Source organism: Manis pentadactyla, chromosome 6 (assembly GCF_030020395.1).
Source record: "Manis pentadactyla isolate mManPen7 chromosome 6, mManPen7.hap1, whole genome shotgun sequence".
Lineage (NCBI taxonomy): Eukaryota > Metazoa > Chordata > Mammalia > Pholidota > Manidae > Manis > Manis pentadactyla.
Genome location: NC_080024.1, coordinates 151,229,169 through 151,256,547, shown reverse-complemented (window position 1 = coordinate 151,256,547; position 27,379 = coordinate 151,229,169). Strand labels below are relative to the sequence as shown.

Sequence of the window (27,379 nt, the reverse complement as noted above, 5' to 3'; positions counted from 1 at the left end):
TCTTCCAGACTGCATCTCACTTTGTGACACTACTGTTAGAATTACACACAGATCGTTTAGATTTGGCAGAATGGTAAAAGAAACATTAGAAACTATCTTTGGCTCCTGCAGCACCTACTGCCACATGGCATTGACCTTTATCCTGTTGTAGGGCATACTGGAGACCATATGGGAAAACTGTTTTTTTAATTATATGCAGTGTCTATGTCAATGCTGTAATAAAGTTAAAGCACTGCAGCACAAGGCTACGCGAATAGCTCGGCCCATTCAAGACTTTGTGCTGCATCCCCGGATGTCATCTCATTCCTGCCAGGGGATCCTATCGCCATCCCCATCCCCTTTCAGCTTTCCCTGTAGATACTCACGCCTGTTGATTCTATCAGCATTTTTAAACATGTGTTTCATGGAACATTAAGTTCCACAGGATATGAATAGGTGTTATGTGAGGAAAACGACACATAGGTAAAGGGAGTTTGGAAAATATTGCATTATACAAAGTTAAACTAGATCTTTACTCCAGGACTTCTCAGTGGCTTTCCCCTGCTCATGTATATGGTGAGCATGAAATGAGGTTATTAGTTTCCTAGGGCTGCTGTAAAAAATGGCCAAAAACTGGGTGGCTTAAAATAACAGAAAATTAAAATCTCATAGTTCTGGAGGCTAGAAGCCTGAAATCAAGGTGCTAGCAGGGCCACGTCCCCTCCAAAGCTCTGGCAGGAGAGTCCTTCCTTGCCTCTTCTAACTTACGGTGTTGCTGGCAATCCTTGGCCTTCCTGAGGCTCTAGATGCATCATCACTACAGTCACATGGCTGTTTTCTCTCTGTGGGTTTATACACCATTTTCCCTCTGTGTGAGTCTGTCTCTGTGTCCAAATTTCCCCTATTTATAAGGACATACTGTTTGTCATATTGGATTAAGGTTCATTCCAATGATAGCATTTAAATTTGATAATCTCCATAAGGACCCTCTTCCCAGTGAGGTCACATTCTGAGGTACCTAGAGTTAGGACTTCGGTACATCTCTTTTGGAGGAGACACGATTTAACCCACAACAGTGTGACATAGTATTAAATTACCCCACCGATTCCCTCACTTCAGAGAGCATGTCCTCATAGCAGTAGTATTTCCTGGAACTCATTTTGGAATGTACTAGAGGACTTGGATGGCATTCAGAAGCTCAAACAAAGGAATGCATAGGTTCTTTTCCCCATGCAAATTTGGTCTTGTTCAGTGTTATCCTATGGACAAAGGAATAAGTCTCGAAAAAGTCATTACTGGTTATAAAGACTACCTACAGGAGTAAACATGCTTCACCCCATATAGTTTTTAAAAAACTAGGGAAAAGATCTTTAAGAGAGAGAGAGGTCCATATTTACTGTTGTCATTGTTTTGTCATTAAATGGCTATTTTCCACATGAGTAAAGTCCTGCTAATATTGGGTTTAACTATTGAAGGAATTAAGAATTACAGACTTGCCTGTCTAAGAAAGCTTATATGGGGCAATGAAAAATAATTTAAAACAAAAACATCTTAGGTTGCTCTGATTAGAAGTGATCATACCTATACCACAATGCTTTCCTTTTATTTTTGTATTTTATTATACCTCATATGGTAGATGGGATCACATTTTCTCATCTCATCAGTTCCTCTCCTTATTAGATCATATGTTCTAACCCATGTTATGGCCTCACAGGTGGATTGTACTTCCGAGCCCCTTGACTTTGGCTTGGCCATAGTTCGCTTTGTCCAATGGATGTCAGTGGACATGACACACACAGGGACTTAAATTGTGCTGTATGCTTGGGCTTGAGCTGTTGCCTAGCATTTTTGTTTGAGAGCACACCTTGGGTAGCTGTTCATGGAAGGAGGATGAGAGACACGTGGAACAGACATGAAACGCACCTGCAACTCAGAGCCAAGCTCAGCAGCATCCAGCCTGAGTCAGCTGGACCCTACTCCACCCGCCTATGCAGGAACAATAGAGATATGCTTACAGGTCTGTGCTCCTGGGACTCTGTCTGACCAGTAACACAGCATTACTTTAAAAAACAATGACTGATACACTTTGTTTAGGTTTGTCTCCTTCACTACTCTGTGAGCTTCCTAAAAGTAATGACCATATTTTGTATAATTCTGTATTTTCTCAGCTTAGTTCTTATATATCATAGCCTCAGAAATGTTTGATGGGTAGACGGTGAATGAGCGAGTGACATACTAGGGTGTCTGAGTGGGATTTGGGGCATGGTTACTGTGGCCACCCAGGTGGATGATTTAGGAATAACACTGGAGTACTGCTTTGGTTCTGGAGAAAGGTGATACACATTCTCAAGGTAAAAGTAAGAGTTATGCCTATTCTAGGCCATCACACTAGGTCCTACACAAACCCTCAGATCCGTCTCTGCATTAACTGGATGGCAAAGTCTGAGGTTACTTTTCCATGTCGTTCCAGATGGTGATCTCTTGTAGCAATAGCAAATTGGACATATCTTCTGAGTCCACTTCCAAGGGCAACTGCAGAAATTTCCTTCTAATTAGTTGCTTCTTGGTTATGATGCTTCTGCTGTTAATGATTAACATGTAACATTTGTTTTATAGAATTGCTGTTACGTATCATGGATCCTTTATAAATAACTATGGTTGTAACAGCATACATTAATACTTTCTAAGGTCAGTGTAGGCCATCTGAAGTGCTCCTGAAAGATGTAAAGATTCTGAAATTTGTAAGAATTTAATGTTCAAAGTGTCTGCTTTCTTGTGGCAGGCAGTGTTACCTGCCTAAGAAGCTTGCCCGCCTGTGCGTGGGTGTGTGCACTTGTGTTATCTTACTTTCCTCTGTACCATGTGGGATGCTCAGTCGATATGAAAACAGGTGACAGAATAGATAAGGATGATTACAGCAAAGAATTTAATCGATGATCACTTTTATCTCTGCAACACACATTACGCCTTTAAAAATTATTTGCACAGATGTTTATTCTTAGCTAGTCTCAAAGTAAATAACGGCAAACTGCATGAAGGGTCAGAAAAACACAAGAAGAAGTAGCAATTCTGAATGTTAAAAAAAAAGAAGTGCTGTGGTCAAGACTGAGTCCTGAGTCCTTCCAGGATGATAGGACACCTTAAGATCAGCACGCGCCACGGTAGTGTAACTTATCACATCAATTCTGCACGTGTATGTGTAGCATCTCTTAGAAGAAATTTCAGGTGGAAGCCAAGCACATCATTGACACACAGTAAAATAATGTCTCTGATGAGGAATAAATTGCATTAATTTAATACTAAAATGCTTAATTCTTTAAGAAACTAAATCTGTAACGACAAATCCTTCATAAAAGATTTATTCCAGTCTGTACATATTAGTGATTTCAAACACGTTAGGAAGTGAAGGATTTCGTTTATTCTAGGAGGCATTACGTTCAAAGAATCTGAAATAGTTATTGAAAGCCATGAGAGGACACTTTAAAAGATAATACTGTTTTTCAAAGACTTAAATTATCTAGCTGAAACAACAAATATTTTCCCTACACAGAATAAAATGAATGGTTACAGTATCTAAGGAACAGGTGGGTCCCCAGGGCAAAGACAGGGCCCAGGTTTGGGCGAGGGATCAAGATGGCTAAAGAGCATCCTGTGTTCACCATGAGATTTTTACAGACCAGTGTACTTATTTCAGGGATCCCTAAAATGGAATTCTCATATTTATGGGAGAAGTCTGTCGATTAGGAAGTGAGAAATTGGGGTATGCAAGTAACGAGTATGCCAATCTGGGTGTGTGTGTGTGTGTGTGTGTGTCTTCCAGGCAGCATGAATATACACAACACACCAGAATTTTTGAGCTAGTGATGGTAGAGTCTGCTTGATACTCTGTAGAGCTGTATGTTCTCCTGTTCTCCTCCAGTATGCATGACTATTTAAAAAGTTTTAGTTAGCCTTCAATGGGCCAAGAGGAGCAGAGTGAAGCCATTGTTACCTGGACCCAAGGAAGCACTTTAAAGAAAGTGTGCGCAGACTGGATGGGCCTGGTGCAGTGGACGTGGCCCTGGTGTTCAAAGAGAGAACTCAACCAAGAGAAAGGTGATTCTTGGGGGAAGATAATCCTTCCATTCAAGGATTTTCCTTTTAATTCTAAACATCACGAGTGTGTGTGTGTGTGTGTTTGTGTTGTGTGTAAGTAACACTGCCAATTTCCTACAGGGTACAATGTACTTTCAGGGGTTCATTTAAATGAATGAACTACTACCTTCTCTAACTAAATAATTCCTTATAAAATTAAAAAAATATATATATTTAAAAGCACATAGAGCCCTTTGTATGAAGTTAGGATTATTAAACGAAATGCTCTAAGAGAAGTATTTATGGCACTGGATGTTATAATTTCTCTAAAGCATACATAGGAATTATTTTTTGACTTCTTTGTTTTTGTTTGTCTTAAAAAAACGTGTCCTTTTAAAAATAATTGAACTAAGTAAGAGTGAGTCTTTATTTTATATTATCTCATTTAACCATCATGGCAGCACCCTGAGACAGGATTAGTTTTCACGTATTAGGGAACAAATTGGAAGAGAGTGAGTAACTTGTCCGAGCTAATTACGGGGAGAAGCCTACATTCAAACTAGGGCCTGAGGTGGCTCTTTGACAGGCTACCTGACCGCACTTCTCCTGTGGCTCTGGCATTTAATTCTGTGTTTATCCGATCCTAAAAAATGTACATGAAAAAACATCCCTTTATGTTCTAGGCAAATTACTTCAACACTATTATCAAATTAAAATAAAAGTTAGGGTACCTCAAAGGAGCGCATCACCCATTTGGATGGGGACCATTGAAAGCATACAGTTCACACCAGCATCGCTTGCATACAATTCACACCAGCAGGCTTCCACCCACAGCCTGATTTATTCGCTTTCTTTATATTTCCTTTAGGTAGTACTTGACAAACGTTCACCAGTAGGTTTTTCGGTTTTTTGGTTTTTTCGTTAACCTGAGAATGAGCATATACTTTAAGCAGCGTGATTACAGATGTTCTGTAGTTAGCAGAGCTCTCAGAAAACCAGAGAGACGCATCCAAGAGCGTGGGAGGAACTGGAACACAGCCAGGAAGCTGGGAAAGGGCCGCGGAAACACCTTTGTGACTTCCTGAAAACTATGGACTCAGGCAATATTTTGTGGCCATATATAAGCATAATCAGTCAGTGTGAGGAAAACTTGTTTTTCTCGGATGCAAACAAAATAAATAGTACTGTTTAGTGGGCTCTGAGGCAGTGATGGTGGCTAGAGCCTTAGGAGTCATGACAAGATCACCATCGCTCTGTCCACAATCAGCAGCAGGAAGTCAGCCACACAAAGGACTGGACTGCGGCGGTTCTGAGGTCCTTTCCAACTTTGAGGTTCTACAGCTTGGGGTGCACTTTACAATGAAGCAAGCAGCTCACGCTCACCGTTCTGCTCCCGCTGCACCCCGGCCGCCAAGAGATCCGGCTCCCCGAGGCTGATGTCATTCAGCCTGGTCCCCAGACACTCCACGCAGAGGTGCTTGCACCACTCCTCGGCCTCCAGCTCTGAAAACAAGCACAGGTCACCGAAATCAGGCGGCACGGCGTGAGAACCAAGGGAGGGGATGCTTCCCGAACCCTTTTCCCAGGTCAGTGGGCAGAGTTAAAAATCCACCGTAAGACAACAAAAAAGCTGTATTTAAATGAAAAAATAATAATTCCCACGATTATTTCCCATGGCTTGACGTTGCAATGCTTTATTTTAAAGTGATTATAAGTTATTCCAAACTACTTGATCTCGTTTACAAATACTCTGAGAGTATTTGTTTCCTGACTAGCATATTCTAGGCAGACTTAAATTTTGGAGGGATATTACTGAAAAAAAAAACAGTTAAACATAAATTTAAAATATGTAAATGAATAGTTGAAAACCATCAGACTAGAATAAACCAGTCAATGGTTTCCTGAATGTGATTTAGATTTGGGTGGGTTGAAGGTCTGATACTCAAGTCATTCTGAATTGCATTTTTCTTTCATAGGCATCAAAAATGAGCTATCCTTACTTAAAAAAATTGAGGATAGGATATTTAAGGTAACTTTCTCCTTTAGAAAACTCCAAATACCTAAGATATTGATTAGATCACTCTTTTTACTCAGATTATCTCCCACTTCTTTATATTCCCAGGTGTTTTCTTTGCATGAAACATTAGAATATCTTACATCTCACAGACTCTTGTAGTATCTAATGCTTTCAGAAGCATAAATGCATCTGATTCTAACCTAAGCCCTGTGTGGCTGAGGGGGCTAAGGGTTAGTGTCATACCTGGGTCCCTTATCATATCACTGTTCAGCACCAAGAAAGAATTAGAACCCAGATCTTCTAGGCATTTTAATGTACAGAGATCTGAAAAAGTATGAGGTTGAAAATTTGAGGCCAAGCCCCAAATTGTTGTACAGAAAATGGTTAAGAACTCTCTCCTGACACTTGTCCAGATAAATTTCTGGCTTCTTCACATAGCATAAATCTGAACTAGAACAGCTTAATATAGATTTCCTTCAAATTCTCATTACTCTCCATGGATGGCATTCCAACCTCTGTCTTGGCATTTTAAACTCCCCATAAGAAGTTTTCTGTGACAGGTTTTCATGACTCAAGGGATTTGAATATCAACTGCTCTGCTCCACCATCAACACCATCAAACCTGGGTAATGTTTTCTTCCTGTGCTTAGTCACATCGCTTTAGCATCAAAAATAGGTTTGATCAATGAGATGTCAAGACAAATTTGTCATTTATTTTTAGTTTTATTGAAACCATAAAATATTGTTAGAAAATAAAGAGAAAGAGCATGCAGTCCCTGCCCATCCTGCGCCATGCTATTCTAATGAAAATTATAGTTTCCATATATCCAATCATGAAAGGCATTTTCTTTACAAAAGGTATGGTTTGCATATTTCAGGGTTATCTTCTTGGTAATGAGAGACATTCCACTTAGTTGGGTCAAGGAGAAAGTGGGTTCTCACGTGAGCCTGGCCCCACACTCAGGTGAAGTTAGAAGCTGGGGCTGGCTGATGGGGCATTTCTTTAGGAACCTAGAAAATGATCCTTCCCAGTCACAAGGCTTCTAATAGAAGGCACTTGCTGAGGCTCACAGCTTTCCAAAGAATATTTTTTTCTTCTATTGCAGGAATATCAGCCTCCACAGGAAAATTTAACAGGAGCAACAATAGCATATATTGAAAGTAATTTTCATCAGATACATGAGCTTTGATATGTAAAATTTATAAAAGTTTTGAAAGCTTTTCTAACAAAAAAATCAAAACCTTAAACTGAGCCTCTAGAAATCCTTGACATTCTGCTAAGGGAGATGATATAACTATAAATTTTCTTTTTACATTTTAATGTTTTGAGTATTTCTCAGGACTCCACAATTTAAAAATCACCAGTAAATTCATGTGCAATTTATATCTTGTCTGCATGACTCTGCCTGATGGTATTACCAGTATTCTGTAGATGGAGATGAAATATCTCATATGCTGTTTGGGGTAAAAATTAAAATGTTAAATATGACAAAGCACCTTTGTGCCAATGTTCCCTTTAAATACTAAGTCAGTGCATGCCCAGAGGTTAAAGACATATGTCACTCCCTCCCTCTACTGACTCTTCTGTCACAGGATGTAATGATACAAAGAAAGCAAGCACAGACTGAAGGGCTTCTGGGATGTCAGGGCCAGCCCCCTCACGGGGAACTCCATGGGGCGTTCTGGGCAAGTATCCCACTACCATTAAGAAAGGTGCTCGTGGGCTTCCACCAGGAGGTGAAGACGTCCTTTGCAACCAGTCTTACACTCATAATGCCGTAGCACATATGAATAGAAATAGCAAGAGTAATAAAAATAGAGCTGATAAAGTCACATTAACGACTGAACTGTAAACTATTTCAGAAAGAAAGAGACAAGAGGGAGGAGAAAGAGTGGGAGACACCAAGAGACACATCTGTACAAAGCAGATCTCACTAGGGTTGGTTTCTTTTTCAAGAAACACTCACTGTGCACTCACTGTAAGCCAGGCACTGTGCTAGGAGGGTCTGTGGAGAAGACCATTTCTGTTCCCAATAATCTTAGGGTCTGGTAGGTGGGCAGGTGCATCTGGAGGCAGCTGGCTTGGCCTGCAGGAACTGGGAGCTCTGGCAAAGGGTGAGCACCATGGAAGGGACCCAACAGCCTGCAGAGCAGGCAGGAGGAAGGCTGGGGGTGGGGGTGGGGGTGTATGAGTGTGAACGTGTGAGTGTGTATCTGTGTATGTGTCTATGTGCATGTGGAACATGTATCGGTGTGAATACATGTGTATCTGTGCGTGTATGTGTCTGCATGTGTGTGACAGAATGCATTTGCTAGTGTGTTTTGTGTGTCACTATGTGTCAATGTGTTTCAGTGTGTGTGTATGAGTGAGAGGCTGTCTACATGTGAGTGCATGTGCGTCGGAGGAACCGGCTGGGCTGAGAGGGGCCGAGGCAGAAGGGAACCTCTAGGGCAGTGAGCGTGACATCCTGGGAATGGCCCTGTGTTCATGTAGTGAAATCGGAGAGGCAGGCAGACCTGCCCACGTGGTTTTCGTAGTTGTGTAGGATTTAGTTCCATTAGATCAGCCCCAAAGCTTCATCTCAAAAGTATTAGCCTCTATAGCCTGCATGCTCCATCTAACCATTTTGCTGCAGATGAAGTGAATTTGTTTGAGTATACACTAGGCTTTGGTTTTTTAAAATCTGTTTTTGATAGTCGCCTTTCAAAAAATTATAGCTATGCTTTGCATTTGTTATTTCTTAGGCAAACTCTGCTAAGTACTTTCCAGTACCAAACTCTGAATATTGAAGTCCTTTAATCTTTTATTGTGTGTTAACTTATTTTGTTTCTTTATTACTTAACTAGCGTTTTTCTCTGAACTACATTTCATCTTTCACCTTTCCATATTGTATTTTTGCAGAACTAAGGAGATTAAACACAAATGCTATATTCTGAATCCACTGTATTTTTAAATATTTATCTTCCCATAAGCTCTGTGCCTTTTGTCTTTTGATTTTCAAACTTCTACTACACATGGTGTGTAAATAATTAAATTTCCTTATGGAGGATTAAAGGCATAAAAATGCTCGGCAGTGTGTTCTGGTTTTCCGTTCATGATGGAAGTGTTTGTTCGTGAAGATGTCTTTTCCAGAGGGCATGCAGCTATGCTCAAATTCAATTCAGGCAAATCACTTTTTTTCTAGAACAGAAACCCAAATACAGTTTTCATTATGTGTAGGATTAGTTAAATGAAGATATTAGGTAATTTCTAAAAGAGAAACTCAAAGATGTTTGGGAATAACCGAATAAAAGGGGAAGAGAGACTAAACTAAACGCGTGACTTATGAGACAAATGGAAGGAAGAAGGATGTGCAGCCATCGTGCAAAACAGAAATACAGTCAGAGGTTGGCGGCTCTGCTCTGAGTTCCTTTCCATCCCTTTTTAAAGGAATTCTAGGGAGAGGATGGCTATATTCCGTTGCATCAGAAGTCTTTACCTAGTGGGCCCTTAATAAATGCTTGCTAAATAAATGATTAGAGCTTTATTACTTTCACTAAATTTCAGCCATAGGATAATGACATGAAAGTTAAATGGTCCAAAATGAGCTCTGTTCGAAAACTGAAAAAAATTTTATCACATATACAGAGAATAGGCTATCAGCCCAAATCATATAAAAGCAGCACTTAATCGATTCTGTATTAATGGATTGTAAGATGCAGGCATGACTAGTTTCGTGTGGCAATAAGAAATTATTGTATTTAGTCCTCACTGGATTTAGCTTTTATTGACAACCTTAGGAAAATTTGGGCAAAATAATCCTGTTTCGTCTGCAGCAACCCTTGCACTTCTTAAGTATACCTAATCCTTATCTTCTATGCAGATTTGCTATGATTTGGCAATAAATGTTGTTTTTATGTTTATTAGAGTCTTCTTAAATACTTGCTTTGCTGCAAAGTTAAGAAAAGTATACCTCCACACATGCTATTGCTCAAAGAACGTGCAGATCTCTCCTATTGTCATTTGGAATTTATAGACGCAGTGTTGATGGCTTCCATTCTCAGAAACTGGCACATACTTGCTGCTTAACTGGCCTTGTGGTTGTTTTATAGACTTTTCTTTTTTTGTTACTTTTTCGGTAGTAGGTAGACAAGAAATCCTTAGTCCCGAATCACTTGCTTCAGCAAAGATGGAAGGAGTGTGTCTCTGATTAGCTCACAGGGAGGGACCTTCCCTGTTGAAGTAGGGTTGGTAGGACTGGTCAGTTTCCAGGTGGAAGACATTCAGTTTTCTTCTCCAATGGGGGAGACCATCTATTTAATTTCCCTTTCACAGTCCCTCACCCCTTCTAATCCTTTCAAACTGGTTCAAATATGACATTCCTAGCTTAGCCTTTCGACCCATGTTTCTGTATTCCCCCAAGACTCTGTGCATACTTTTATCATAGTGCCTATATATCATCAAGCTATTTGTCCTTCACAACCAATATATTTAAGATAGAAGGGCACAGGAGATATGGTTCAGTCTCTTCTGGGCCTGGCGCAGCACTTGGATATGTAAACTAATAAATAAAAGTGGAATGAATAAGTAGATGTGATTTGCAGTTAATTCCCAGAAATTTAAGGTGAACTTTAGAACCAAATGCAGATGGTCTGGAGCGTAGTTGTTTGCTGGATGTTTTGAAGTCTCTGTTCATCCCCATTTAAGTGGATCTCCATTTAACTTTTGCTATTCCCAGCTGGCCTGTCTAGATCAGAGATCTCTGAACTGGGGAGGAAGGAGAAATATCAAATACGGCTCCCTACCAAGCTCAGTAATTCTAAAATATCTCCCATTCAATAGGTTCTTATTTTAATAAGACGTCTTTTTCTTTTCACCCGATTAGTAGTATTTATGCCAAAATGGAAGTCTTGTATAAATTCCCTTTGATTCTATATGTGATAAACACCTGATCAAATTTTTATTTTCTGTAGACGTATGGCAATACAGGTTAGAAAAGGTCAATGTAGAGCCAAGGAAATGAGTTACTACCTAAGTTTATTATTTTATGCACATAATCACAACTTATTCTCCTTAATTTAACAGTAGGTTAACATATACATTTTTGGATTCAACACAGCACACGTCATTCTGCAGCAAGGTTAGGCACTCAGATGTGACCAAAGAGAAAATTGCTCCTGCTCATCCTCGTAACAAATGACAAATAGCAGCAAATGACAGAACCATCAAATGTGGTGCTCTTTAGCCTGGCAGAAATTTGTTGCAAAATGCTTTAACATGGAGGTTTGTAAATGATTCGAGCTTAAAACAATTTGGAGAAAATAAGAAAAAACACTTACAAATAATCTAAAATTGATGGCATGGTGTGTGTGTGTGTGTGTGTGTGTGTGTGTGTGTGTGTGTGTATGTTGTGGAGATGGAAACAGTATATTAAAATATTACAAAAAAGCAAGATTAGAAAGGATCCTTTGCAAGCCCAGCTGAGAGTGAGTGCATTTCTGGGATGAAAAGCCACCAACAGGGTGGGAATTTTTCCAGTGTGTGGAATTCTTCATCGATACCAACAGAATATTTGATTCACATGTTGTAAGGTTCTCACAGGACAAATTACGAAGCAAGGAACTTTCCGAAGAAGAGTTGCTGTCAGTACCTTTTCCTAATCATGTTCTCATAAGGCCAGTAAGCAATTCCTCTCTATGCAACAGCCAGGAGGTGCTTGGGAGGGACTAATGGGGGAAGAAAATGAGTAAAGATGTGTGGTGGAATATGAAAATATTATCTAAGACTAAGTGTAAAAACATAGAGCTCTAAATCGTTTCTCTACACATAGCCAGATTTATGACAGGAACATTTGACAATGTCTCATATTGAGCATGGGATTGAATTTGGCCAGTGACCCTGTAGAGACTAAAGTGTGTTCATCCCCAGAGCTTTCAGAAGGAAACACAGCCTTGCCAACACCTTGATGTTTTCCTGGTGAGACTGGTGCTGGGTTTCTGCCCTTCAGACCTGTGAGGTCATAAATTTGTGCTGTTTAAAGCCACTGTGCATGGCTATTTGTTATATCAGCAACTGAACAAACACGAAGGTTAAACAGTCTATTCCCCTCTACTAGGAAAACCTCTAAGCAAGCAAATGAATTTAATGGGATGTGATCCAAAAAACCTTGGTTGGGGGGAATATATATACACATGGAACACTGTGTGATTAAATCAGCTTGAAGCTCAATAAATTACATAATCAGGAAGGATTTACTCATTGTTATCACTGGGTGGGATGTCTCAGGACAGAGAACACGGAACCTGCAAGAGGCAACCAGGAAAACAGCAGGGCAGAGAGAGGAGAGGCGGGCAGAGGGGTGTGCAGGGAGCCGGAGCAATCACCAGGACGACGGCATCCGCCTTGAATCCTGAATAGGGGAGGACTGGGCAGCTAGGGGTGTGACCTTCGGGGCAGGGATATGAAAGGAGGCACCAGGTAAAGGGCCCCACATCATGTAAAGGGCAAACATAATGTAAAAAGACACCCTGGGTTTAGGGAGGGAAACTGATTTTCAGGGATAGTCTTTCAGTTTCATATCTTCTGAGAGAGAAAAAAGGCAAAAAGGAAGACTTCAGCAACTGGGTCGGGGAGCAGAAAAGAAGAAACAGCAGAAAATATAGGACCCTGCAAGACAAAAGGTAACTGTAGTAGGAGAGAATCTCTCCCCCACCACCAACCCAAACAAGCACACCCTTGGTGTGCTACCTGGACCTTGTTACAAGAGCAGAAAAGAACAGAATTGAACTAGGACTTAAAAACATCCCATTCCTAAGAATCGGCAAAGGAAATAAAAGTCCATAGAGAACCACTGCAGAGATTCAGGACATGAAAATTCAAACAAATTAAAATCAATTTAGGAAAATCACCTCTGACCTCACCCAATTACCAAAAAATGATAACATAAAGCAGAATAAAATGATAAATGTACACCCCAGAAATAATTTACTATATTCAAGCAAGCATTTGTGGATATAAAAAAATTCAGCTATAGGAAAAGTTAAGAGTGGAATGAATCTGGAAAAGAAGTGGAAGAAAAAGAGACAATTAACTCAGAAAAAAAAAATCACCAGGTGCTTAAGGAAGAATAGACTCAAATGGAAATCTATTAAGGGGCATTGGCCAAAGTAAGAATATAGAATTGTCATAAAAATATAAATAAAAAGGGTCAGAGAGAAGTCGTGGACATGGGTACAAGCAAAAGATAGAGGTGGCTTGGACCAATGTCCCAGCTGAGTGGACTTGGCGGTGATGAGAATTGTTTTGATTCAGGATCTATTCGGAAGAACCTATGACATTTAGTAGCTTCAAGTATTTGGAGTATGAGGGAAAGAGCAAAATTAAATATGAATATAAAGACTTTTGCCTGTGCAACTGGATAATGGAACAGTCTTCTTGTGAGATGGTGAAAACTGGGGGATAAACAGATTTGGAAGAAAATAAGAGTTCAGTTTTAGAAATAAGTTTTAGATGCATATTAGGTATAGAAATGGATAGATGAGTAGGTCATTGGATATAGAAGCCTGGTGTCAGAAGAGAAGTTCAGATTGGATTTGTAACTGGGGGGTCAACAGCTTATAGATACTAGTTAAAGCCATGCATCCGTATGAGACCTCCACCTAGTTTAAGTAGATAGAAAAGAGAAGACGTGTAAGGGCGAAAACCTGGGTTCTTCCACAGTAAGAGATCCGGGATAAGAGGAGGCTTAGAAAGGAACAGACATTCAAGGAAGAAGAAATCAAAAATCGATAATATGGTGGAAGCCAAGGGCAACAAAGGTTAAGTGTTACAAATAATAATTTTTTTGTTTCAAGTTTACAAATAATGATTTTTCAGCTTTACTGAGGTAAAAGTGACAAATAAATTTGTAATATATATATAAAGTATACAAAACGATGATTTAATATATTGTGAAAGGATTCCCCAAATCAAGTTAAAACGCTGGTTATCTCACATGTTTAATCTTTTGTTTGCTTTTTGATGGGAGCGTTTGAAGTTCTACTGTGTTAGTAAATTTTAGTTATACAGGCAGTATTATCAACTATATGGTCACCATGTTGTCCATTAGATCTTAAGACCTTATTCACCTTATAACTGGAAGTTTGTACCCTATTATCAACCTCTCCTCATTTTTCCCACTCTCCAGTCCCTGGCAATCCTTCTTCATTCTGTTTCTCTAAGTTCAACTTTTTGTTCTTTTAATTCCACATTTAAAGTTACCAGGCAGTATTTGTCTTCCTTATATAAAATATTCTTATTTCATTTAGCATAATGCTCTTAAGGTCCCATGTTGTCACAAACAGCAAGATTACCTTCTTTTTTAAGTGTTATTTTCTTTATCCATTCATCCATCAACAGGCATTTGGGTTTTTCCATACCTTGGCCACTATGAATAATACTGCAATGCACATGGAAGTACAGGTACTTTGATAATGATTCCATTTCCTGCAGATATCTGACCAGAAGTGGGATTGCTGGATCATATGGAATTCTACTTTTAACTTCTTGTGTAATATCTGTACTGTTTTCCATAGCAGCTGAACTAGTTTACATTCCTGCCAACGGTGTACAAGGGTTCCCTTTCTTCCACATCCTGGCCAGCATTTATTATCTCTCACCTATTGCATATATGGTCAATTAATTTTCTGCAAATGCATCAAAAATATACAATGGGGAAAGGATAGTCTCCTTAATAAATGGTGTTAGGAAAACTGAATATCCACATGCAAAGAATGAAACTGGAGCCCTATCTTACACTGTACACAAAAAGTCAACTCAAAATGGATTAAAGAAGAGCAAAAGATCTGAAACCTTAAAACTGGAAGAAAACACAGAGGATATCCTTGATGTTGGTCTTGCCAATGATTCTCTGGATTTGACACCAAAAATACAGGGTAACAAAACAAAATAAACACATGGGATCACATTAAACTAGGAAGTATCTTTACAGCAAAGGAAATCATCCACAAAATGAAAAGGCACCCTATGGAATGGATGGAAATATTTGCAAACTACATATCCAACAAGGGGTTAATACCCAAAACATATGAGGAACTGATACAACTCAGTAGCCGAAGACCAAATAACCCAATTAAAAAATGGGCAAAGAACCTGAATAGACATTTTTCCAAAGAAGACATACAAATATATACCAATGACCACCAGGTACATGAAAAGGTGCGCAACTATTCATCAGGGAAATGCAAATCAAAACCACAAGGAGACATCATCACATGACTTTCAAATACTAGCAAAGCTTAAGTAATATGAAATGCAAAATTGCCTACAAAGTTTACCCACGTGGAAGGCATTAGTTGCCTTAATAAGGAAAGGTATTGTTAAATTGGTAGAAACAGAAGACTGAATAGGTGCAAGGAAAAATAGAAGAGACAGACATTGGAGTCAGTAAATATAGACAATTTTATTCAGAAGATTTTTGGTTTATAAAGGGAAGGAGATGGCACAATAGCTGGAGGGGAAGTGAGATCAAGACTTTTGTTTGATAATTAGTTCTGGTGGCCTCATGCTGAGAGGATTGATGATTCAGAGGAAGAGAGGGTGGGGGGATCTTCCTGGAAGCACATGGTGGTCTGGGGCTTCCTGGTGGCTCCTGCTGATGGAGAAGCCTGCAGGTGGCAGATTTACTCCCAAGGCAGTGAGATATTTCCTGATTACTGTCCATGAAGGCCTCATGGAGTGGTCTCGCTCTGAGTAGGAGCTAATCCCTGTTGACAGGGACAGCAAACCAGTGTCTTCCTCCTGGTTTTTGCTAGAGGAGACTCTGGGCCATCAGCAGGCAGTTATGTCTTAAACAATCTGACAAACTCTGGGGTCGTCTTTGACTTGTGTTGTCTAACTCGTCCCATACCTTCCATCTCATATCACCCAATCCAATCAATCAGTAATGTTTTATCCCCATTATGTGCAAAGAACCATTTAGAGTCCTGGAGAGAAACAAAGTCTCTTCTTTCTTGCTTATATTCTAATGGAAATGGACAGTGAAGCAGTAGAAAGGATTAAATTAGGGAGTGACAGAGTCAGGCATTTGTGGTGGCTCGTTTAGAGTCAAGGAAGTCTTATCTGTAGATTAACCACTGTCACATGTAACATTAAAATATTTCTCAGAAATGACTCCTCCCCCTTCCCACTGTTACATTTCTGCTTCCTTCTTAGTGCTGGACCAAGATGAAAGTTTCTTCATGGCCTTCCTATAGCAGCCGTCACTCCCACTTCTAACTTGAAACACTTTGATGCAGGAAGTGGATGCTGTCATTCTATTTCCCACTTTAACCCTTTCCATACTTTCTAACATTTGCATATTTTATTTTCCTATCTTGGAAAGCAGTATCCTAACAACTCTCTCTTTCTTCTACTCACCTGCTCTGTAACAGCAGTTAGTGCTGTTCACCAGTCTTTCAGTTTTTCCCTTCAGGGCTTACAGTGTGATGGTGCTTCCTTGACTCATTAACATCTGGTTTAGTCATTGGTTTGACCAATGAACTATGAGCAGAAATTCCTCATGACACTTGTGTGTGAAACCTGTTAGAGCCGCATGCATGATCCTTTATCCTCCCTCACTGATGCAGTGATACAACAGCAAGTAACAAAAGAGTGTTTGCATCAGTCTGGATTCCCTGTGCCCATGACTAACAGTGCCAGTCCACAGATTCACACAGTGTGGGTGAGAAAAAAGCTTGTTGGGTAAAGACACAGGTTTTGGGTTTGTTTCTTATGGTTATACTCCTAGATTGCCTAATTTTAAAAGGTAAATGGAATTTAAAAATGGAAGTGGGTGATTCTGTCAACAAAAACTTAAAATGTGTCATTGTCTTCATGGTCGGTCAGCAAGGGACAGAGAAGCTTCCACAGGGTACAGGAAATATGCTGATCTCTGTTATGCAGAGATGAAGTATTTGGTTAAAATGTCACCTGCAATAATTTGGCTGACAATTCCTGTAGTAAAGGTCCAGCCTAGGGTGCATTGCCCAGTGTATCTGTTCATTTGGAGAAATGGCTCAAGGAGAAGGTACCAACGGTGCCTCTCCCCCAATCCTGGCTGCTATTTAGAGCTTGTGATCACTCGAGCTTCTAGGGCAGAAAGCTGTGATAGAATGTTTCTTTATAAGGTGTACCCCATGTTCACTTTGCATGTCAAATCAAGGCAGATGAAAGAAAATCAGGAAACTCCCAGAAAGTGAGAGCATAGGTTTCAGCTTACAATGGACTGAGATGGAGAAAAACTGGTACCTGATCAAGTAAAAGGCCTCATTCCACACAGTAGGAGGGCTCTGCACCAGGATTTGTCTCATGCCACCCTGTGCACTGGTGGAGGGTGTGTGTGGGGAGGGCTTTGGTTTCTACCATGAAGATCCACATCTGGACTTGCTGTAGGGACAACTGCACATCGACTGGATTTCAGGACTGGATGAGACACTGGCTGTGTGCTTTGGGGAGGAGTGAATGCATCCTGTGCTTAGGAAGAAGACTGGATGGATATTTGGTGACCAGCAGCATGGTTAGTGAGAGTCCTTTGAACAGTGTACTTGGTAGCTGGAATCCTCTTTTAGGCATATGGTAAAATGGCACTTTCTCTTCTTGGAGTTTGGTACCTGGCACATTGAGTATTTGTTGAATGAATGAGAAAGCAATAACATGTTTCCTACAACGTTCCCTTTAATTCCACACAGTTTGAGCCACTCTGAGAGCATATGGGGTGAGCACTGGCTGTAATTCAGAGATGGGCACTGGCTGTAATTCAGAGATGGGATGAACAAGATGAGCATCTTTGTTTCTCTCTAAGAAGAGCACACCAGTGGTTTGGACTATTCTGTGGCCTGGAATTCTTCTTTCATTCTACTCATACATTCATAAAAGAAGAAAGCACAAGGACCACTGATGTTAAAATACAAATAATGAGAAGCATAAAATTGATAATCATCCTAATAATTTTGCAGCAAGATGATCGTTAAGATTTGTATGTTCTTTTCATATGATCATTAAGTATTATGCAACTCATAAAGATGGCTTTTCAAAAACCACCATCAATATAAGAACATATAATAAATATTATATTCAAATTAATTTTCCATTCACTAGGAACAAAGATAATATATTATTTGCAGAAAAGTATTTAGATGGATCTGAAAAATTATTTCTTAGTAATGATTTGAAAGAAAAATACAGAAGCTATGAAAAACCTAACTGATTATTTTCAAGTAAAAAAAGAAGTACAAGGATTTCCAAATTGATTGTGAAATTAATTACTATACCTTGTTGATGCATAGTATATTTTAAATTTCAATCTTTATTTCACCTTTGTTTCCCAATCCAAATATTACATAGTAATTTATTTAAAAATGCATTTGTTGAACAATCCTCCTTTAAATCAATGGCTTATGAAATGGGCTAAATTGGAAATGTATTTCATATAAAAAAGGAATTGAAGTCAACTTTATAATACAGTTAAGTAGGATTTGTCCTCTTGCATTTAGATCCAGATAAAGCTACTACCTGAAAAGAACTAAATATCCCCACATTCTAAAAACATTCTCAAGTGAGCTACCATACTCACTCACATTAAATTCGCATAAAATGGGAGGTACAACAGGCTAGTTGCCTTCTCTTATTGTAATTCCTTCCCACATATGCTGGAGTAAACAATAACAGCCATAACAATTAAAGGCAATTATCTGAGTACAGTTTAGGCAGCCAGGGAGAGGGCCATTTCTCTCCCTAATTTTGAAAGAGAAGGCATGAAATCACTCTCCATCCCTCCCGCCAAGGGCACGTGGGTTTATATGCATCCCTGTGTGTAGATGTGTGGGGAGGAGAGGATGGCAAGAGAACTAGAAACGGGAGTGTCTCTAGGACACGCAGGGAGAGGAGACGATGTTCACTCCGGGATGGAAATCTGCTTACGCAGCAGACTGGCTGGGCTGCATCTTGTCAATTTGATGAGAGGAAGGAGGAGACTAGAAAGAGAGCAAAGTGTGGCACTGTGGGGAGGCCTGCATCCCGCACACTGGACGGCAGAAGTTAGAGAACTTAGTGTGTCCCACGTGGACCCTGCTGAAGCCCAAGGGGGTGCCCTCTGGCGCTGGCTGGCAACTGAAAGTTCTGAAGAGAGATGAGCAGAGGGCAGGCAGCTGAAGCACATGTACACTCACAGCCAGGTCTGGGCAGTGAGGGGGCATCTCCTGCATGTCCCAAAGGGCTCACAAGTCCTCCCAAAAGACCCTACCACACAGAGACCCCAGTACCCCAGACAGCATGGCAGCCAGGCTGACCAACCAGAGAAGTGCTGGCACCTTTTTACTCCTCCTTTCCTTAGGACTCAATACAAGCATGCAGCCAGAATTTCGGGGGTGAGGAGATATAGAAAGACTGTGCACCCCCATCATTCCTCAGGTCTGAGCTAGGGAGAGGGAGAGAAGTCCCAGGTGGATGGATCTGTGATACAAATCTAAGTCTAAGACCAAAACGTGAACTGAGAATCATGATTTGGTTACAGAGCAGTAAAGAGCAACTTGACAGAAGTCAATAACCAGGGGGAAACATATCAAACCCCCAAAATGCAGACTCTTTTTTGCTGTTCTGGTTCCATATTCTTTAGTCACATTCAGATCAAAACTGAAATGTCCTTCCTTAACATTTAACATGCAAATATAATCATTTTTTAAATTACTAAGAATTTCAGAAAGGGAGCTTACCAGATGAAAACTGTAGGGAAATAATTGCCCCATAATAAAGAATGATTGAATTAAAAGCTCCACTGTAGTCAGTGCAAAACACATTACATTCTTGGGAAAAAAAAGTAGCAAAATTCCCCAATGCTGTTTAGAACTATACATCTGCAAAACCTCTCCGTTGAATTTTTCTCCATCAGCAGTGCTCCACGATTGTGTCTGTTCTCTCCTCATCAGCCTGAGGATCACACATGGACCATTCAATTATTCTTTCTCCATGGAACCCACTTTTCATAGTCCAGATGCATTTGGGGCTGAGTGACTTCCTCTTCTCAAATGACCAGGTATTTCTAATTTCTCTTGCAAGATCTGAAAATAAACCTGTAGGACTCAGGGACCTGGAACACAGAACCTGCAGGATGGGGTGAATGTAGAATGGCTTTAGGGTACAGCACGGTTTAGGGATTTCCCTGGAACTGAAGGAATTGGTCGACCCATTCCAGCTCTTAACTATGTCCCCAAGAGGGACACACTGTTCTGTGGAATCTACAGGTAGAAGTCGACTTTCACACCCTTGTTTTTGTGATGAACTGCACTACCTTTTAAGACCCTTGGGAACTGAAACACCGTTGTGAGGAAATATCAGCAAGTCATTTCCGAACGGCTTAAGGATGGCTTGGCTTTGGAGTGAAGATGACAAATGTCACCTTGAAGGTTGAATCGTCCTATTGCTTCAAGCCATTTGTCCTTAGTATTTCTATGAAAGCAACTATTAACAACTTGGCTTGAAGATCAGTTTTGTAGCAATCAGTTTAGGATGGCTCTTTGATCGTCGTAGAGTTGGCAACAGGACAGTGGTGCATAGGAAGACACAGGAGATTAATCTTGAAATCATTACCATTCTGCTTATTTATAGATCATAGTTGATTTTCTTCTAAAGTACAGATTTTCAAGCTGACTTTTAAAAGTCTCATTGGAAATCTATAGTTGCACACTCATGCAAAATTTGGCTTGATTAAAATGGATCAATGTGAAACCGTGTTCAAATACTTTGTATTTGTTAAAAGACAATATCCAGCTCTCAACAAAGATGTTAAGGTAGAAGACCCAAATAAACAAGAGGGAAAGATGCTAGGATTTGGAGTGTATTATAAGTAGGGTAGGAGAAAAACATTTTCAAGGACAGAGACTTCTTTACAAGAAATGGAGGTAAAGAAAACAGTAGATTATATCAAAGCAAGCATGCTAAAAGTGTCTAAGAGAATTGTACATCCTGACTAAAATGTGAGAGTCTCAAACAGGACTATGGGAGAAACAAGAGAGGGGAGACAGAAGACAATGAAGATTAGCTTCTGGAGTTCTGAATCCAAGTACTGATATCAGGCAGATTGAATTCTGGGTTTGTTTAGAAGAATTTGAGTGGAAAACAGGGTAGTTGCCCCTCTTTTGATTACTGTTTATTCCTGTGCTAAGTCCACAAGTTCACAACTTCTTAGAGTGGGCACAAGGTGGGTATAATTCAGATTTCCGATTCAGACAAGTAAGAAAACATTCATAAAGTGTACTTACAGTTAGGGGTGATTGGTGACAGTCCATGTCACATGTTTTATGTAAGCTTTCTATTTTTCCTTTATGTTGTATTTTTGTTTGTCCTCACTTTAAAAAAATCAACTCAGTAAATTAAACTGTATTTTAATAAACACTGATTTTAGATAGGAAAAACGAAGTTAACTGGATGATCATTAACATGCTCCGTTTTCACCATCTCGGGTAAGGGTGAGCTAAACTTTAGAACTATTATCCTGAAACTGCACAGAAAGGAAATTTAAATTGTTATCACAGGAAGTCATGGGAAGGGAACCTGCTTTCCACAGGGGTTTCTGAGGAAGTATTTTGGGATTTCTGAACTTCAATTTCTTAGGAGATGCCAATGGTATCCTTCTTTTTTTTTTCACTGTAATTAAGTGCTTATGCATGTAATTGGATAAATTTTATTGTGCCACTTCTATCTCTTAGACTTTCTACATCTATTCTCTCCTCAGTTGAACTTGCAACTCAAGTGTAAGAAATATCAAGTATGGATTAAGATAGCTCCAGGATAAATAGGAAAAAGAATATATTGCTTCTAAGGACCCTGTGAAAGCTCCAAAATCTGCTCAATTTAAGTTGAGGAAGGATCCTTGAAAAAATTTTAGTCCTGATGAAAGTATCACTTGAGAAAGAAATATGAAATTATTTTAGTGATTGCATTAGACCAATCTGAAAAGAAATTGTCAGTACCCTGCATCAGCACGCACTATCCTAAAACAAAGAATGAGACAAATTGGTCACCCTCTTTGAGATTTGTATGTTATATGTTAGAGTCAAAATTTACAAGTTGGTGAATATACATTCATTGATTTTTATTTGAATAAATATACAAACAGAAAATCACACCCTATTCCTCTACATAGCAAAGGAAATAAAGACTTTTGATTAAAGGCTCTGTCTGCAAATATGAACAATTCAGGCACATGCCAAACCATCTGCACAGCATTTTGTTTCAGAAGCACAGAAACCATGTGAAAAGAGTTAAAAGCGGCCTTAGGAAGGAAGTCACAGAGACCCCTCAGCCAGCGCTATGATTGATTGTTTCTGACATGCACCTTCCAACCAGACCCGACGAGGGGGCCGGATGGCACAGCAGAGGTACCTGCTCTCCCCGCAAAGCTATGACCCCCCCAAATAATTTGCATCGATAGGTTCTATGGTTCACTGCTTAGGAACACCAGGATTTCTGCTTGTTCATCTAACAATATTTAAAATCTAGCATTTACTCAATGTTAAGAGAGATAATACCCTAGCAAATAATTACAGGTCCACTCAGATTAAGGTCCCTTTTAGCTATTTTCCAAGACATTCCACAGCGCATCACGGCTGGAAAACCCCCTGCGCATGATCACTGTCCTTCTCCAGTCATCATGTTTAACGACCTGCTTGCTCATGTCCAAAATGCCTTTGACTTTATCTCAAGGTTGCTTAATGGACAAATTTCCATTGGTAAATGTGAGCAATGTCCAATTTCTCAGGGAATTCATTCCTAAATAAAAATACAAAGAAATACACCATGCAGAAACATACTATTACGTGATTCATCTTCTTTTCTAAAATGACATGTGGCCTTCGTTTTAATGTGTTCCTGCCTTATTGGACACTATTTTTTTCTCAAGGTTTTGACTGTGCCTCCTTGGGAAGATCACGTGTGAATGTGGAGAGTGATTTTTGAAAAATCCCCTTATGCAATAGGAAAGCTGGACGCTGCTTGTTTCTTCTGAACAAATGAGAGAGCAGAGAGAGCTCCGCGGGGCTGAGGGGGTTAGGAGTGGGGCAGTGCCATCCCCTCACCTCTGGGTTTGATGGCAGCAGAGCCAGACCGGGGATGAAATGTTTACATAGCTCTACCACTTGATTGCAGAGGGAAGGAAGTTCTCAAACGGGTTGCAACTGGTTTTAATGTGTTTCCGAATGTTCAGAGTAGAAAACAGATCCCTCATGAGGGAATTAGCCAGACGCATGCTGCGACTCTGCGGCGACTCTGCAGAGCTTCTCTCCGCTACCGGCTGCTAAGGGACAGCGTTCCGCCCTTACGTGCACCCTTGGCGCTATAGCTGCTGTCGCGTCAGCCAGGAGCACAGAGACGATGAATTATTGGAAACCCAGTTGCCAATGAACTCTTTTCCTTACTGGAAAAAGAAATCCTATGTGCCAAAGTTAAGCATTCTGGGTCTCTCTCGATAAGCGTGCACTGTTTTCTGGAATACTGAAGGAATAAACAGACACCAGCAAAAGATTTGTTTTCGATTTGTGCAATAAATGGAGGAATACAGGAGCTGCTCCTGGGAACCGAGGAGCAGCGCTGAGGAAGCAGAGGGACCGCTTGGTTCTGATCAGGAAAATGAGTAAAGAAAAGGCAGCTCTTGACTCTGGTGTCTTTTTCATGTTGTTCTGAAATGAAATGAGCATGAACTGTAATAATAATAACAGTAGTAATAGTAGTAGTGGTCCTCTAATCTAATCATTGAAAACAGTTGTTATTTGTAGAATATTTACTAGGTGCCCACACCGCCCTGAGAATGCACGCACTAACTCGTGTAAGCATCCTCCCGGTGCCACGGGCTCGGCACTAGTTTCCCAACTGTGCAGATGATGTAACCGAGGCCCAAGGCTTGAAGAAGCTGCCCGGGCACACGAGTAGCATGTGAAGTCCTGGCGTTTAGCCACCCCAGCAATGCTCTTATCCAGGACAAAAGGGTCCAGTTAATTTTTATTTGGGGTCATAGAGAATCCCAGAGCTCATTCCAGACTTAGGAGATGTAGATGCAGACGTCCCGAGGCGTCGGTGGATTCGTCATTTCCCTCGTGGACTGGGTCAGCTCCCCCCCTGCAATGTCTGACATCAAAAAACCATAATCAATGTTTGGCTTCTGTCCTGAGACTCTTTCATTAGGTGTAAAGGGCTGAGGGCTATTCGATTCTTTTCTTAATAAGCATTTTAACTTCAAAAGTCTCATTCCATTGCATCAGCTTTCTCTGGTTTGTGCTTTTCTGTTAGGTTTTTCTGCATCAACCAACTTTTACTTAGATTACGCTGTGGTAAGGAACAGCCCTGCCCTCTCAGAGGATTTCTGCAACAGAAAGGCTGGTGTCCTGCCCCCTGACCTTGTCGGAGGCAGGTCAGCTTCAGCTCTGCTCCGGGCCCTCTCCCTCTGGGACCAGACTGACGGGGCAGCCTTTACCCGCGTCTCCAGGTGCAGGACAGAACCGCGAAGGCACAACCTTGCAGATGCGGCACCTCACTGCTCCCACGTGAACTGACGAGGGCAATTATTAATGGAAAAGAAGGCTTAATATCAAACAGAGAAAGGTGGGCGATAATTAGAAACAGTGACGCAATCTACCACGTGAGAGTCCTCTTTTCCCATCTCTTTTTATCACTCTGGCTCCATATTTTTATGTGCATTTATTTTGTAAGAAGTCTGTAACTAGATTTTTAAATCCAATTTGAGATCGCTTTTAAGAAACCAGGTAGGTGTGTATATTGATGAGGATTTTTATGGACCATTTTGTCAAACCTTCCTTCAGAAATGGAGGCACAGAGAAGTGAAGTGATTTACTCCTAGTTACCCCAGCATGCCTGACTCACACCCACATCCTAATCATGCTACTGCGTTGCCATTCACGTCCCCCTCCTTTTTGCTTTTAGTTGCCTTCTTCCTAAAGAATGTATTTTTAGTACTTTTTTAGGGAAGACTTAGGTTAATACATTTCCTTAGTTTTTGTATTTCTGAAAATGTGTTTTTTCCTTCACCCTTGGATGATAATTTAACTTGACAGTGATTTTTCTCCAGCAGTTTGAAAACAGTTTTCTAGAGTCCTCTGCCTACTGTTGCTAATAATGAGTCATCTATTCATCTGTCATTTCTTACTAAAAGTAGTCTGGTTTTCTTTGGGACTGCTATTAAGATTTTTTTCTTTATATTAAATTTTGCACATTTGCCATAATATGTCCACTTGTTGGTTTGATGTAACACTAGAAGATATGTCTTTCTTCATTTTTTTTTCCCAGCTATTACTGAGTTTTACTTCTATTCACACTTAATTCTCACCTTGGATATGCTATCAGATATATGTTGGACATTTGTTGGACATTTTCAATTCTATCTTTCATATCTTAGAATAATTTCTTAGTATTTTTATTTATTCAAATTTTGTGCTGCACTGATTTCTCCAATTCATCTAATTCACTAGTAATCTCAGATAGTGTAATTTTATTCAATCCTTTCCTCTTCAATGGCTTTATAAAATATAGCTAGAAGTTCTAGCAGTTTATTTTACATATGTTTTTTATATTTTTATGCCCTTCTAACATCATGTCTATTTCTTTCTTACCATATTTATTCATTGTAAGTATAATTATTTTATATATATTTTTAAACTTTTCCTATTATTTACAATGCTGGGGATGCTAATTTCCTTTTTCCTCAGCTAACTTTCTCTCATGGATTTATTCACATGGTTTGTGCCGTTTTATTGTAAACTACCCTTCAGAAAGTTTTTCTCTCCTCTGGAAATCTCGTAAGCCTGAGATTCTTAAATCCTCTCAACAAAACAGTTTCAATAATGCCTCCTTCAAAGCCCTAGAGCAGTGAGCAAGCCTGGGTGAGTTTTGAGGCCAATATCAGCTTGGAATTTGTTCCTTACACAAGGAGTGAGTTTAGTACATGACATCCACACGTGGCGTGAGCCTCTTCTCCACCCTGCCTCTGAGACAGAAGTTGGCTCTTCTCAGTGCTTTCTCAGAGCATCAGGTCAAGGTGCATTGTTCCTTTCTCTGAGAAGGGAAGAGCATTTGAAAAGCCAGATTTTATGCAAGGATTTCAAGTTCATGACTCCTACCTCCATGTTGGTGCAATGTCAATGTCCTATATCCTGCCCTGCTGATGTTTACAATTATGTGTGTATGTGTATTTCTGTGTGTCTATCCCTGGTTCAGGACTCAATAACTCTTGAATCTGTACCTTGAAATCTTTTGTCACATTTGGAGAACTCTCATCCATTGTCTCTTCAGATGTTTCTTTTGCATGTATATTTTCTCTCTTTAACTTCTAGAATCTCAGTTACATGCATGTTAGGTCTTTTCTCTGCATCTTATTCATATTTTACTCTTATTTATGTTGTTTTTATTGTTTCCCTCTATGTTCAGTCTAGATATTTCTAGTGACCTATTTTTAAGTTCACTAATATACTTTTGAGCTAGTTTTAACAGATATTAGATCTATTTATTAAATTCTTAAATTAATTTGTAATGTTTCAGAATTCCCATTTGATTCCTTTTTATAGGATCCAGTCCTCTCCTGAAATTCTCCACCTTGTCATTCAAGTTTTGAGCATATTAATCATAGTTATTTTAATTCCTGTGTTGGTATATTAGTTAACTCTAATATTGGCTTATAGTCCTGCTTCTATTGACTGTTTTTTCTCTTTGCTCCTTTTCTTGATATGATTGGTGATACCTGATTGAATGCAGGAACGTGTATATGATACACTGCATAGATAATTTGATGTTATTTTTGTCCAGAGAGGGTTCAGATTAGCTTCTTGCAAGTAGATTGAGACATACAAAATGTATTCAGTCTGCAACTCAGCTGATTCAAATCTGGGTCTCTGTCTTTGCCAGGACTGGTTTATACACAATTTGCCCTTATCCCTGGGGTATAGAACTTCAGGATCCAATCAGAATCTGGAATGCTTACAAGGGTGCCTCTTCCTTGGTAGACCTTGACATCCAAATTTGACTCCCAGTATCACGAGGCTATTGAAAGCTCTCCTAGCCCCACATTCAGCCTGGCTTCTCCACCCTTACTTAACCATCAATAGGTGCCTTGTAAAGCAAAGCAGTCAAATATCAGGATTACTTCTTGATGCTTCCTTCTCTCTAGGATCTTGTCCCCTCAATAAAATCCTGGTTGCCTTTGTAGCTATCTTAACTCCAACTTTTGTCTTCTAATTCCATGCATGAGACTGTCTAAAGCTCTTCTCAGCTATCTGTTCATAACCTCTTCTTTC

General features: G+C 39.9%; 1 protein-coding gene and 1 long non-coding RNA gene across 2 annotated transcripts in view; one reads left to right on the top strand and one right to left on the bottom strand.

Annotated features, from left to right (window-relative positions):
• DOK6 (docking protein 6) overlaps nt 1-27,379 on the bottom strand; it is a 308,053-nt gene that overhangs the window by 119,236 nt on the left and 161,438 nt on the right. Inside the window, exon 4 of the mRNA XM_036876760.2 lies at nt 5,437-5,556. Within this exon, the coding sequence (XP_036732655.1) occupies nt 5,437-5,556 (120 nt within the window). The remainder of the gene's footprint in view (nt 1-5,436; nt 5,557-27,379) is intronic.
• LOC118907796 (uncharacterized) overlaps nt 1-27,379 on the top strand; it is a 171,880-nt gene that overhangs the window by 111,360 nt on the left and 33,141 nt on the right. The window lies entirely within an intron of this gene.